The sequence below is a fragment of the Thamnophis elegans genome, chromosome 6, assembly GCF_009769535.1.
Source record: "Thamnophis elegans isolate rThaEle1 chromosome 6, rThaEle1.pri, whole genome shotgun sequence".
Lineage (NCBI taxonomy): Eukaryota > Metazoa > Chordata > Lepidosauria > Squamata > Colubridae > Thamnophis > Thamnophis elegans.
Genome location: NC_045546.1, coordinates 31,008,849 through 31,024,460, shown reverse-complemented (window position 1 = coordinate 31,024,460; position 15,612 = coordinate 31,008,849). Strand labels below are relative to the sequence as shown.

At 40.1% G+C, this 15,612-nt stretch overlaps 1 protein-coding gene across 1 annotated transcript; it reads right to left on the bottom strand.

The window, feature by feature from the left end:
* Nucleotides 1-2,829: 2,829 nt before the first annotated feature.
* On the bottom strand, nucleotides 2,830-15,188 carry SLC19A2 (solute carrier family 19 member 2). The gene is made up of 6 exons (XM_032220464.1): nucleotides 14,809-15,188; nucleotides 13,467-14,075; nucleotides 9,095-9,317; nucleotides 8,086-8,278; nucleotides 6,190-6,331; nucleotides 2,830-4,254 (listed from the first exon to the last, which is right to left on the bottom strand). The coding sequence occupies exons 1-6, from the start codon at nucleotides 15,004-15,006 to the stop codon at nucleotides 4,129-4,131; spliced, it is 1,491 nt and encodes a 496-aa protein (XP_032076355.1). The 5' UTR covers nucleotides 15,007-15,188; the 3' UTR covers nucleotides 2,830-4,128.
* Nucleotides 15,189-15,612: the final 424 nt, after the last annotated feature.

Sequence of the window (15,612 nt, the reverse complement as noted above, 5' to 3'; positions counted from 1 at the left end):
AGAAGACCTCCAAGGTCCCTTCCAACTCTGCTATTGTATTATTGTATTACCTCCAAGGCTCCTTCCAGCTCATTCATTCCATTTGTCTGAATCCTGAGTGCATGTCTGTATCGGACTGTGTGTTAATATACACTATATATCTTTTACTTTGTGGGTTATAGGCAACGGTACTGTATATTGGTTTGCAAGGTCTTGTTAGGGATCCTGGTTGGTATATAATAGCATGAAGATGTTTGGTTCTACTTGTCATACTAGCCAAAATATTCCAAAACCGATCGGTACTATCCTTAAATCTAGTGGGAATGGCAGCAATTGGTGGCTTTGTAGCTGAGACTGGTTACCTGGTCTAACCTCCTGGCTTATTTTAACAAGTGTCAAAGCCTCAGATGACTATGGCAGAGAGATGTAAATAAAATTGTTCTGATCTTCTGGAGTGGAACTGATTAATATATGCTAGGAAGTAAAATACTAAAATATATATCAGAAAGTATATATTAATGTAATCTCTGTTATAATTGCATATGAAAGCTGGTCGGGAGTATAGTAATGCATGATGATAAAGAATCAGGTACAAATTTTGGAAAACACTGCATAATTCTAAATGAGCATAAGAGGATGTGAATGATTTTTAAATGATATACAGTATATTAGAATTATTGTTGCAAAAATGATGAAAAACAAACTTTAAAATTATTAAATATATTTATTTGTTTAAAATAGTTATACAGTTTGATTAAAATATTTTTCCTATCAAATTTTTATTTAGCTTTCCTGCTATTTTTCCTTTGAGAAGGAAACCTATCTTTAAAACACTGTACCCTAAGGTAATTATATTAATGCAAGAAACATATATCCTCAAAAAGAATAGACTATATTAGTATGGTGTGTGTGTGTGTGTGTGTGTGTGTTTGAGCATTCACAGAGCAATTCTCAAACAAGGAAAGTGTCTTAATTCCCGCATGTTGGACTTCCTGCAAGGGGACCTCGAGAAGGGCCTTTCCCCGAGCACGCTCTGTCGTCAGGTGGTGGCCTTATCCACCGTATGGTCCAGAGATCCCTCTCTACCCCTCAGCAGGATTCCCAGAGTGCGATGCTTTCTCAAGGGCGCTTCCAACCTCCGTCCTCCCACTGTTCACTGCTATCCCACCTGAGAGTGGTCAGTGGTTCTACAGGCTCTCACCTCTCCACCCTTCAAGCCTCTCTGTACTTCGTCTCTCCAACGCCTCACCCTAAAGACAGCCTTCCTTATTGCCATAACGTCTGCCCGTCGTATATAGGAACTGGCAGCCCTGTCCGTCCGTCAGGACCTGTGCGTCATTCACCCCGGTTTTCATCCTAAAAGTCAATACCTGGTTTCACAGGGCGCAAGAAATCATCTTGCCGAACTTTTGTCTGCGTCCATCGCATCCCAGAGAGCACACCTGGCACAAGCTGGACATTAGACGGGCCTTAAAGGTCTATCTTAATCGAACTTCAGAGTTCTGTAAGTCTGAGGCCCTCTTCATTTCTTTCCAACCCGGATCCTTGGGCAAGAAGGTCTCGTCGTCCACTGTCGGTAGATGGCTAAAGGCGTGCATCGCTTCTGCTTATGAGAACCAGTCTAGGCCGGTGCCTCGACACATTACCGCCCACTCTACAAGGAGCGCAGCTACCTCAGCAGCCTGGGCCACCCAAGCCTTGATCGATGAGATTTTCAGGGTGGCCACGTGGTCTTCACCATCGCCTTTCGTCAAGAATTATAGCCTGGATGTGTTTGCCTCGGCTGAGGCATCTTTCGGCAGGAGGGTGTTCCAGGCGGTTGTTCTTGTGACCGAATCCCGGGGACTCCACTTCTGCCTGCCCAGATGGACAATAACCTGGGTATGTCCCATTGCTTGGACTCTCCAAGCGGTGCACAGGAGGCTTACCTGAAGGGTCCTTCTCTGTGCACCGCGGGAGAGTCCAACCCACCCTGGTCCATCCAGGGATTTGCGATCTTCGTGTCAACAGGATTTTGACTTTCTTGGACACTCTTGCTCCATCCTCACGGTCGAGACCATCTCAATTTTCTGGGGAGTGATCACACCAGGAGGCATGGTCGGGGAAAAGTTTCCTCAGTCCCAGGGCAACCAGACTGAATTAACCCATTTCTTGGACTCTCCCGTGGTGCACAGAGAAGAACCCTTCAGCTAAGCCAATGGTCTTTTACATTTTTTTTCTTTTCATGATGGCAGGCAAGAGCAGAGTTGAAATCCTCTCTGAAACAGCTGGAAAAGATATGTGTGTGAGTTGGAAGGGGGGGGAGGAATTCAAACTTCATCCTCAAGTGTAGATCCCTCCCCAAGTATAGTTTGATTGCATGCAGAGATACGTTGCCTTCTCTCTCTCTCTCTCTCTCTCTCTCTCTCTCTCTCTCTCTCTCTCTCTCTCTCTCTCTCACACACACACACACACACACACACACACACAGCTGGATAAAAGTATATAAGCCCAGCTTCACTGATTATAAGTTTGAAAAGGCAACGTGGCTCCACCTGCAATCAAAGGCTCAGATCAGAAGGCAGCAGGGGAATTGGGGGATGGGTATGGCAGAGGCCATTGGAAAATATATCCAATCCAACTTCTGTGTTTGTGTTTTTTGAGAGTGAGTGAGTGAGAGAGGGATCCAACTTCTCTGTGTGCGTGTGTCTGTTTGAGAGGGGGGGAGGGATGGAGAGAGGGAGGAAGGAGGGGGAGGGAGAAGAAAAAGAATGAAGGAAAACTTTTTCGCAAAGGAGAAAAACATGCTGTCGCTTTAAATCGGAACTGAGCATGCCTGGCTGTGGAATTTTGGGAGTTGAAGTCCACAAGTCTAAAAAATTTTGAAACTCCTGTGTCAGTGCCTCACCAGCCATAAACCTCACCGCACGTCACTGAACTTTTTCATCATATAGCCAAGGCTGGTATTTTTAGCAACTAATCCAACACCCTGAAGCAAATCCTGCTAGACAATGTAACTGGCAGGAAGGGAATAAAAAACAAAAAAATCAACTCCCCCCCATAAGCCAAAAAGTACACATGAACTCTTCCTTCTCTAAATTTAAAGAACAAATAGAACTTCCTGTGTTTTTCTGCACTTTTTTTCCTTTTCTGCACTTATTATGAAATATCTAGTCTACATTAGGTAACCCCAGAAGGTTCCAAAAATCACCCCAGAGGATTTTAATAAATCCAAATTATGGATGTATTAGAAAACACCAAAACAATCCAAGTAATGATGTCCTATCTAGTATTGTTGTATGCATTGGTTCCACAATTCAAAAATACAATCATCATTGGCAGAATCAGCAATCAAGACAATTTCTATTACTTGGACAGTTAATGCAGAATGATACAGCTGCCATTTCTTTTACTCAGACATTGTGAAAGTCTACTAACAACAGCATGAATACATAAATTTAAGAGTTTCTTTGGAGAAGCTGAAAGGCTTAATATGACCAATAGAAATTATCCAAATGACAACCTATATTTGAATCCCAGGAGGTTTTCTGCTTCTGTTAATTATTGTCTTTTAATATTAATAAATTAGGATATACACTTGATACTTCAGGAATGGCAAAAAAAGAGAACTAAAATCTCTAAATTTATCAAAATCACTCTACAGAGTGAAAAATATTTTGATTGCTTATACAGAAAAGTCTAATTGTTATTCAGAATGTGCAATTACCAAAACTGAGCAGTATCCTGCCATGGCCAATTTGTTTCAAAGAATGCTGCTGATTGCAGTTCTATCACTGTGCCACAGTTTTAGGCTTCTAAAAGTCAACATATAAAGAATACCGAAAGGATAGCTAAGCTATGCTTTCTTTAAAAAACCATCACTTTTCATTTACAGTTTTATGGTCTGGCTAAAGGAAAAAACAGATCCCCCCGCCTCCCTGTGTAGACTTTGTCTACAAAAGGCACGTTGATGCAATGTTGTTAAATACAGCATTCTTACTTATATAAGATGAATGCATTTTACTAATATATGCTACTAATATAGTACAAATAGAGTCCAATACAATACAGATAGTGGTTTTAAAGTAACAATAGTTTCATAAATATAAACCATCATATTTAAATATAGTTTTGCCCCACCAGATATGAAATTAGTTCATCCTTTGTATTTTAAGCATCATCTGCAACAGCATCATTTCTCCTTTCCTTCCTCCAGAAATTCTTGATAATACTGTATGTGCCACTTATCAGGAACAATACTGCTATGACAGCAAAGTAGCCAGCATAGATCATGAACTACAAAAAACAAAAGAAGATTTAGAAATTGGAGAATTTAATGTTCACTAACTTCTCTCATAACAGGTACAATCACAAAACAGGTTGAAAATAACTTAATTTGCTATGGATTTTTTAAACACAACTGGAGAAAGGCAACTTTTAGACCTTCTGCCTCAAGAATCATAATTAATTATTAGATTTATTATAGCCGCTCAATTTAAGAAGACTCTGGGTGGCTTACAACATCCCCAAAACATAAAAAATATAATAACAGAGCATAACAGTCAAAAATATTAAGGAAAATATTAATATCATGATAGGAGGTCGGCTAACCCCAAGTCTGGAAACACTGCCAGGTCAAAAGTGTTTCCAGTACCTTAAGGGAGGAGGAACCATACATATGTCTTTAGGAATGCTATTCCAGAGAATAGGAGATGTGACAGAAAAGGCACATTTCCGCATTCCCACAAGATAGCAACATTCAGTCTGTAGTGCATCCATTCCAGGTGGACAGAAATTATTGGAGATAGTTAATCCTGTAGATAACCAGACCTATGTTATGAAGTACTATATAAGTCATGACCTGTACCGTGTTTCCCCGAAAATAAGACAGGGTCTTATTTTCTTTTGACCCACAAAATATGGCTTGGGACTTATTATCAGGGGAGGGCTTATTGTTTTGGTGTTGCCGGGCGGCTGCCATACAGCCCACAACCATAGAGCGCCCTCCCAGAGCAGCCGCTGCTGGAAGAATCGGAAGCCGCTGCTGGAAGAATCGGAAGCCAAGTTCCAGAGTTTGGAAGCCGGAGAAGAAGTTATGCTTAGAGCAGGTGGCGGCGGCGAAAACAGCAGCGGTGCCCTGGCCCTGCAGGGAGAGCTGGGCCAGAGCATGGGAGGCATGCAAGCTGGGGGCAGAATAGGCGCTTACACAACCACCCTCTCCAGCCGGGCAGAGCTCCATGCACTGACCTAGGGGGTATCCCGAATGTGCCAATCCGTGGGAGTTGGGGGGTGGGCAGAGTGCCACGTGTCTTGGCGCCTTAGGGATACCCCCTAGGTCAGTGAATGGCACTCTGCCCGGCTGGAGAGGGGGTTTGCCGGATGGCTGCTCGTGAGCGTGGTCACCACCACGCTCACGAGCGTGGCTGCTTCACCCCTGAGGCTGTGCTCTTCGGGAGCCCACTCGCAAGGGAGCAGCCGCTCGGCAATTCCCCCCTCTGGCCAGGCAGAATGCCACTCCCCAATCTAGCGGTATCCTGAAGGCAGCAACGTGAGCGCCTTTCTCCTCCCCCCCCCCCGGCTCCTGCAGCTTGGTGCCTTTGGGATACCGCTAGGTCGGTGAGCTGTGCTCTGCCTGGCTGGAGGGGGGGCTTATATTTTTGCCCATGCAAAAAATGTGGCAAGGCCAGGTCAGGTTGTATTTTAGGGGAAACACGGTACTTTGAATTGCACCTGGAAGTTACATGGCAGCTCATGTAGCAGCAATAACCAGGCATATATTAAAGCCTGTTACTGCTGATACCAATATATTTTAACCCAGCTATAGCTTCTGATGAACTTCGAGGGCAGTCCATATGGAACTACGTGGGTCATGAGGTGATTAGGACATACATGTCTATTTTTTCCCATGTAGGCTGAGCTACATGGGTCACAATTTGTCACAATTTGTCACAATTCTGATCTGTATTAAGAATGTTAAAAAAAACTCTTAAAATAGAGGGGGCAATGCACTTTTAACCCTCCAAAAGCAACTTATAAGGCCTCTCACATTTTAAAGTTACTCAAAAGTAGCCTTTTTAAATGGTGTTAAATGGTTCTCCAATATCAATGATGATATTAGAGAATATTTGATTATGGAGCATATGAGAACTGAAGTCTAATTTCTTTGCAAGGTAACAAGTTATGAAAAGTTGTCCACTCTCTTTCCACCCAATCAAAATCAATGAATCTTACCTGTGTTATTATGTCAAGGCCAAGACCTTTTGCATCAACAACTATGAATGTGAGTACTGTCTGCAATGCCAGTGCAATAAAGGTATTAACACCAAATACAAGGGCATAGCGCTCTACACTTAGATTTGCAGCAATCTGGAACCTTCACAAAAAGAAAAGAAAGATGAACTTAAAGAAACAACATATTTCATTTATCATCTGCAGGTTATCATCAAAATGTAACCATATTCGTTACATAAATTTTTTATTGTGAGTTTCATTTATTTTGTACACAGACATTTCTGAACCTTAAAGAAACATATGAGGTAGGAGAGTGCTGCTTTCTTTCCTCTTTTGCCTTATGTCTGTTTAAAAAAAAACAATTTTCTAGCCAAGAGTTCTGAAGCACATCAAACCCCAAATTGAGAAAAAGGAAAAAGAGACAAAGGTAAAGTAATCTACAGGCAAACGAGTTTTCAAACGTATGTGTTTTCATTTTATTTTAATGTAGGCATATTTGCAAGTAAAGAATCTGTGAATAATGAGAATCAACTATAAAAAAAACTATATTTAATTTGTCTTTACATATTTTCATAGACCAGAAGTAGGGAACTCCCTATCACTATTCCATTCCCAGAACGCTCAACTGATATAAGGTTTAGGAAACTAATAACCCCCTTCCTCAAAGCACCATTCCTTATACTGAAGCTGTACCCTATTTCCCCTTGGAGAAGGCCTAGAAGGAATGAAATAGAAAATAAGGAACATGTTTTCTGCTTTATGGAAAAAAGAAAACACTCCTATTTCTTCCTATACAGAGCATTTTTAAGACAAGTGGATCAAGTTTGAGAAGTAAGAGGTTGCCCACAACTGGCATGGATTGTCTCTGTTCTGTTATATATAAACTTAATTCATTAATTTACAAACTAAAATAACATTTCCTTTCCTAATATCAAAGGGAAGTTCAAAGCCACTGAACTTCTCTCAATAATTTAGTGTCATCTAGGCAGAAGCTATAAAACAAATAATAACTACAGCAGAAAATTCGATTTGGGGAGAGCTGATGAATATTAAAAGCCACAAACTTAAAGGAGACAATGGCATTCAAAATTATATAAAAGTTATAGATAATGGAAGAAAAGAGCTAGGATATGTAATGGAGTAAGGGAAAGGTTCAATTAAACCTGAACAGAGCTCGAAAGAACCAAATAGCTATGGATGAGAATAAAATCAAGCAATGCAGCAATCACTCCAGTATTAAATGCCTTCTGGAATGAAGAAAGGTCTTCTCTGGAAGTTTGAGGATCAGAAGGTCAGTTGTGTCTATCACAATCAACCGAAAACTTTTAGATTACTGGTTATACTATGTATAACCAGAAATATTTTCTTTTTCACAAACTGATATTCAGTTTCAGCCTTCAAGTATGCGGCACTCCCCATATTTATCTTGACATTTAAAAGGATTCTCATCTGCTTCCATAAAACTTTAGTGTACCAGTCCAACATCTGCTTAGGTTAGAGGTTCCAGAAGAGCAGCACATTTACAAATTTATAAGACATAGATACATTTTGTTACATTCCCAACTTCCAGCCCCATTTTAACTAAACAAATTCACTGCTTTTTGTTACGTTGTAATTCAGCAGGTGGTGAAAACAGGTTCAAATCTATTTTAGCTATTTGGCTATTAAATAGCTTCATTGTGACAGAACTGAAGCTTTCAGACAAACACAGTTAATCTACTCCAAAAGCTATATGACAACATTCCTCAACATGGTACATTCCATATGTACTGGGATACCTCTCTCATTAAATTATTTAGAATTTTGAGGATTTGCAATCTCATCATACATGTATGATATCTGAGCAATGGCAAGATTCAAAATTTATAAAATGATGAAATATGCAAGTGTACTTACGTTGCAATTGTAATGAGCAGCATATAGACAATTCGAAATGCCATATACGAAACATAGCACACCCAAATGTTATGAATAGTGTCCATGAGATACACAGCTGCAGCAATGAAGAAGGCGAACATGGCTAAGACTATTTCACCCCAAGTAAGAAAAGATATTTTTATGTATCCCACAGCAAATACAGCCACAGCACCTATTCATAGAAAATCCAAACAAGTTAAGAGTACAAGAATAATCATGTCCAGTATAGTGTATATTTTGAAAACTTTTTTAAGGGAATCTTCCAGCGATCAAAATCAGAAAATTCAAATCAGTAATAGTTTTGCTAAGTATTTTCTTATCACATCAGCAGAAAGAAGGAAACTAGGATTTATTATGGATATCTTCTCCAGAAGGCTCTATAAATACTACCATCTCCATATAATACAGGGTGTCAAACTCAAGGCCCACAGGCCAGATCCAGCCCCAGGGTGCTTAAATCTAGTCTGCAGGACCATCCTGGAAATAGCAAAGGACTAGCTTGTGGTGCCTCTGGCAGCCAAAACAGGGCACAGAAGGCTGCACGCACACCCCTGTGTCTGGCCTGGCCGGCCTCCTGCAGCACTCTGCTAGCGGGGTGCTTAAAACTGGCCAGATTGGAAATAGTTTTGGCTGCCAGAGGCACCACGGGCCAGTCTTTTGCTATTTACAGGCTGGCAGGGTGCTGCAGGCATCCATCCAGTCCCATTACCCCCACCCAGCCATCCCACAGAGGATAACTACAGAGGCTAACTAAGGCTGATCCAGCCATCAAAGAAATCCAGTTTGACACCCCTGATATAATAGTTCAAAACTATGACTAAATTGCTAATAAAAACAATATCACATGGATTCACTTAATAGCAATGTAGTAGAATGCCCTTAAACAAAATGTTCCTTATACAAATTAGTAAATATTAGTTTTGACAATTCCAAAATGCAACAATATACTTCGTTGATCAGAAGAAAGCCAAGTTAAGAAACAGCTTACCCAACAATGTGGAAACTGCTTCCACAGCACCATTATAGATCTCAGAGGTCTGAGAAGGCAACACAATTTCCCACATGCCTTGAGCATAATTGATGACCTGGAAATAGCCACATGTTGACAGGGCCCACCATACAGACCAGCAAACCAGAGGCCAGGAAGAGTAACACTGTAAGAAGTCCTGCCAGAGTTCTTTGATTACCTTCATAATGTTCATCTTTTGCTCCTATATGGATTAAATAAATAAAAAATAAACTAAAATATACCAGAATTGTCTTTTATGTCTACCATAGTACAACTGAAATAGTACTGATCCAGATAAACTCTGAGAATATTATTCATGTATTTCAGAAGAATTCACAACAAATATCACAGTTTTCATTTCTCCTTAGGTATAGAGAAAATGCTGGAGCTTTGTATTAGTTGAGGACAATGATAATTCCTATGTGGAAAGTATGAATAATTTTCATTCATGAATGCTTGTCCACAGAGCAAATCATTCTCTGACCATACTTCTGCTTGCTGAAATATGCTCTTAACTCTTCTTTTGGGCTTATTTCTATCACTAGATGAAATACTAGTGAAGTAACACTAAATACAGCTTTGTGTTCTAATAAATGTGGAAAGATTTGGTATTGCCAATTCTGGGGACAGTATTCTGCCAATCAATAATCCTGCACAGATTAAACTGTAAAAGGGGCAGACACATTGCTTCCCTCATCCATATGTCTTTCTATTGTCTGGGACCTTTTTACTAAATTAAACTATGAGTAAACTAGTTACATTTATGCAAACATTTGCTATTACACAGGAGGATATTTTAAGCAATTATTCTGAAGTTGGTATTCAGTTCATATATTTTTCCTGTCGGCATCAGGCAGGCTCCCAATTATTCCCAAGGTTTTCAGAAGCATACAGTACCACTGACTACCTTCATTTCATAAAAATCGATGCAAGTTCAAACATTATTTTGCGTAGTTCTGCAAAAGCTCTCTTTCTTTTTACCACTTTAAAATAAAGCAAGCAATGGTCAGATTTTTAATACATTTGTTGAGTAATTCCATAAAAAAGCTGAATAACATGATGGCTAAGCGATGCTTGATAATAATAGAAATGGTTTACAAGAAAACGATCACCAACTGCTTCAGAAATTTTTAGCTTGGACTATTTAGCATGTGCAAATAATACTTTGCTTCAGCTCAGTGTGGGCAAACATTTACAATATAGTTGGATAAGATAATTAATGGCACTCTAAATATGATACATTTGAACAACAAAGTTTGGTGTTCATATCACTCATCTCTCCCATATAAATGACCTTGTTGCTAGGTGAATGGTACCGTATATACTCGAGTATAGGCCGACCCGAATATAAGCCGAGGCACCTAATTTTACCACAAAAAACTGGAAAAGTTATTGACTCGAGTATAAGCCTAGGGTGGGAAATGCAGCAGCTACCGGTAAATTTCAAAAATAAAAATAGATACCAATAATGTTTTTGAATATTTATTTCAAAGAAAAACAGTAAACTAGCGGTGTATTCAATGAAATACTTCACTCACCTCATGATGCTGATGTCCCGCTGTGATGATGATGTCCCGTGCAGCCGCGGGAGCGATGTCCCGCCTCCTATGACACACAGCACAGTGATTCCTATCATTGGATCACTGTACCAGAGGAGGTGGGACATCGCTATGTGGCTGCTTGCCATAACAAGGAGGAGGTGGGACATCGTTGCAGAGCGGCAGGAGGGGGAGGAAGGGGAATCGTAAGACAGCCCTGCATTACATTAGAACGTGAGGAGGGGGGATGGTGCGGTGCGCGCTGCGCGGCAAACTGACACAGAGGGAGGGGAAACTCACAGGGGCACTGGGCCATTCACGAGTGTCACCCAGCGGCATGGCCCCGCCCCTTTTTCTCCTCCATTTCAGGCAAATTTTTCACTGACTCGAGTATAAGCCGAGGCGGCTTTTTTCAGCCCAAAAAGTGGGCTGAAAAACTAGGCTTATACTCGAGTATATACAGTACTTCTCAGTACCTTAATTACTTTCCATGAATTAAAAACAACCACAGGCTCTCTCAAAGGATCACCATGACTACAATCAACATAAAAAAATCAAGTGTTCTTTTCACACTCAGTACTGTGTAGGCCAAAGAAAGATATGTAGAACATTTTTCACAAAATCCTTCAGTACAAGTGGTCTTCATTTAACAACCATTCAGTCTGCAATCAACTGAGTAAGTTGTAGTTATGACCAGTCCTTGAAGTTCTGGCTATTGCAACAACCCTAAAGTCATATGATCATAATCCAGGACACTCGGCAACCTGCTCATACTTCTGGCCATTGCAACATTCTGCAGGCGTGTGATTACAATTTGTGATCTTCCCTGCTAGCTTCCCATAAGCAGTTAGTGCGGAAGCCAGAAAGAATTGGAATGCACATTCACATGAGGTCCTTGCTTAATGACATGTGAGGTCCTCAAACTGTAGTTGCTTAGTGGCATGGTCACATGACATCATGCTTTATGCCTGCATTGTTTAATGATAAAAATTCTGATCCCAACTGCTAGTCTAACCCAATGACTATATGTAATATAGAAAGAGCTCACAGCACAAAGTTATCATACATTCTGTGTAAAGTCTCTGAACATAGAGATAGTAATGCCATCACTGTTAGTTACTTGCACATAATTATATTAGAGCAACAAATGAATTTCAATAAATCTACGGAAAAAGCCAAAATTTTGCATCCACAATTGAATCAGGCATATGTTGAGATTAGAATTAATCAATTTTTGTATATGGGTTTAAAAAACATATAGTGCATGGCTGTCCAACCTTTTGACTTGCCTAGGCCAAATGATTATTATTTATCATTAAAATTTGAGCTATGTTCTTTATCTCAAAATAGAATAAAAGTATAAATGAGTAAATGTCACAGTCCTTCATAAAATATTACAAAATCCTTACTTTGTAGATATGTACTGTAGGTTTCTTAGCAACAATGTATCAATGGCTTGCTACAACATTCTTCTGGTTAGTTTCCCACCACCCAACTTTTCTCTTTTCTTCAATCCAAATGATAAGGAGCATCTGTCTATGGTTGCTCCATAATTATAGAATAAGGAGTTACCAAAAGTAATTAGCAGCCAGTACACCACAAATGACCAAATATTACATTTAAGTAACATGCTTTCATATTTGGTTTCAGAATATTATCAAAATATTAACAATATTTCTAGCATTTTACATTAAAACAGCAACCCTAAACTATCTGTTAGTGGGACAAACAGGCACATTTATTGCCCATGAATAAGGTACTATACATCAGATAGAAACACTAAGCAAGAAAAACTTGTCTTTTCTCAATTATACTTAAAATGGGTTGAGATATATAAGCCAAATAAACACAAAGCAAAGAAACCACAAACTAATTAGCATTGGATATAACGTATTTTGTTAATCTACTTCTTACCACTAGAAACTTATGCATTTGGCAATATAGAAGCGTATACATTATTTTCCAGTCATCATTTTATTTATTTTGCTTGTTTGTACTCCAACTTTATTATTTTTACAAATAACTCAAGGAGATTAAGTTATCCAACACACCTTCCTCCTTCTCTTTTCCCCATAACAACAACCCTGTGAAGTTGTTTGGGTGAGAGAGAATGAGTGGCCCAAAGTCACCCAGCTGGCTTTCATGGCTAAGGTGGGACTTAAACTCAGTCTGACACTTTGTAGCCTATTTTTTATTATCTCATTGTGCATTGTGTGATTAAGAAATCTAAGAAATGTGTCACATTGTAGTGCAAGTAGTTTTCTTCACACACAAAAAAGGGGGTGGGGGGAGGGAGAGATTTGTTCTGAATCAGACAAGCTGAAAAATAAAAAGCCTTTCTACCTTTGTTCTAACCAGAAAAGCCAAGATGACCCTTTTCCCACCCCAACTAATCCTTAACGTTATGTTCAGATTTTCATTAAATGATGTCTAGATTGCCCTGGGTTAAGACTAGCCATAGCTTTTTTTAAACTCTTCTTGGAAGAATCTATTATATAGCTAGGAGCCTGCCTTGCAAGGTAAATGGATTAGCCCCCCCCCCCAATGGTGTTTCCCGCAAGTAATTAGATTTTTGTGCATATTGGCATATTTGGTTTTGTCTATATTCTGAAATGTCCTTGTTTTGGCAGGCAATAGGATCTCACCAACACAACTTTGATTAAAATCTCATCACCAGAATTTTAAATGATCAAACAGAAGCATCAAAGGGGAACAGGCTATTGATTAGCGCAAGTTAATCCAATTGAAAACAAGTGCTCAATGGCAGACTATATTTTCTACATACCCCTCAATGCAAAAGGACTAGTACTTACTTGCTCCTCTGCAGGATGTTCTTCTATATTTAATGGAATCTTCAATTCCACATCTTCCAACCCAGGAACCTTCTTTAAGGCAGGATCGTGTTGAATAATTGTTCCATTTTTATAATTTAAAACTTTCATCTCCTTACTGACCTGGAGGCTTGAGCGATGGTGAAAAAAAAAGCTTTTCTGTGGCATGGGCAGAGACCAAGCTATTGCAAAGGCAATAGATACAGAAGTAAGTGACACCACATTCAAACTGAACAGGGACCAGCCTACAACAGACACTAGGACTTGTCCACAGACAGAGCCCACAGTATAGCCCACAAGGGCAGCACTTCGACAGTAGCTTGTGACTTTCTGGTACAAGTTCAAGTCCACAACACTATAAATATAAGAATAGTAAGCAATTTCTGTTGCAGTCACTAATCCATAAAATAATTCCAGGAACTGAATAGCTAGAATTCCTTGAGAGTAGAGAAGCATAAACCATGTTACTATAAGGCTTAGTCCTTGTAGAAGGATGACTGGCTTGTATCTGAGGTAATCGGTTGCCAAGAAGACTGGAAACAGCAGCACTAAATAAGAGTATGTCCATACTGGATAAATTTCATTGAAGACCTACAAAAAAAGGGATATTATCTTTATAAAATGAAAATTTTCCTTTATATATCTCTGTGTCTATATCTATATTGGTTTTGAATACTGTACAAATAAATTTAGAACAGAATCACATAGAAATGAACATATAATTGCTAACATATATAAACTTTTATTAAAATTTGAAATGAAAAAATAAGTGAAAGAATGCATGACAAAACAGAGTAGAAATGTTAGTTATAATATACAAATTGTACAATGGTAGAATAAATGGATGAAGGGACTGAAATTCACACATTAGTGTCTTAAAGACAACTTTTATAAAACGATGTATCATTGGTATTTGTGACCAGAATATTATCTGAAGTGTATGAAGGAATTTCAAATGTATGTTGCAAATGCGAACAAGGAGACCTTTTATCATGTTTGATGAACACATAGAAACATACACACACGTATAATTAATTAATTCAGAAAAAAAATTAGTATACAATTGAAACCAGAAATGATTTTGACTTTGACTTTGATTTATATTCCTTGCAGTCATCTGCTGGTAAGCATTCTTTCTGAGAGTCGTTGAGGCTCCGTTAAGGTTTATCTGTGCCCTCCATTCTTCCATCCTCCACCATTCAGTCAGAGCGGAAGAAGCTTCTTAGATGAGAAGCGAAACGCCCTCAAGGAAAAACAAAGTCTAGTTGCCTTTTGGAGGGGGGGGGAGGTATCACTTTTGGGCCAATTAGAGAAGAGATCTCACCTGGGTTTCCGTGAGGTTCTTGTCCGGGCCCAACAAGTAAGGTGTGAGAAAAGGTTCCGAAGGTCGCAAGTTGGCAAAGAAACCGTAGCCGCACAGCACAGTCGTAGGAAATCCCCAACCAAAACGCCGCGGGGCCCGCCTCACGCGGCCAGGGAACAACCGAGACCGGAGTCCGTCCAAGATACCCGGCGTTTCCATCTGACGAGCCCCGCAATTGGGGCGACGCAAAATCCCGCTTTCAGCCGCGGCTTCCAGACCGCAGTCGCTTAGTTAGCTGGACAGCCAGATATCCTACCGGCAACCCACGCGACCAAAGGCACCTTAGCCCTGCGCAGTAAACAGTCCCGCTTACTCGCTTTGGTTGGCATCTGCGATTGGGTGGAAGGGAAAGAAGGAAGTCCAAATCAACGGAGCGGAGAGGTTACGGGTGGATTGCAGAGCAGCCAATCGGATTGCTTAATTCAGGCCACACCGCCGCTGGCTTTATTTTGATAGGTCGCCGTTTCCCTGTTCGTGCCGTTTCTTGTTTTAACTGGCGCGCTTTGTAGAAAGACTGGAGTAGTTTCGCAGGTGGGGCTGTATGACCCGTTGCTTTAAGACCGAGTCTTCAAACTTGTCCACTTTAAGACTTGGGGACTTCAACTCCCAGAATTCTCCAGCCGGCTGGAGAATTCTGGGAGTTGAAGTCCCCAAGTCTTAAAGTGGACAAGTTTGAAGACCTCTGCTTTTAAGAGGACTGCATTCAGGGTTGTGACATCAGTGGAACCAGGAGAACAATGTTTCCTGCGTAGGGAATATCTCCCG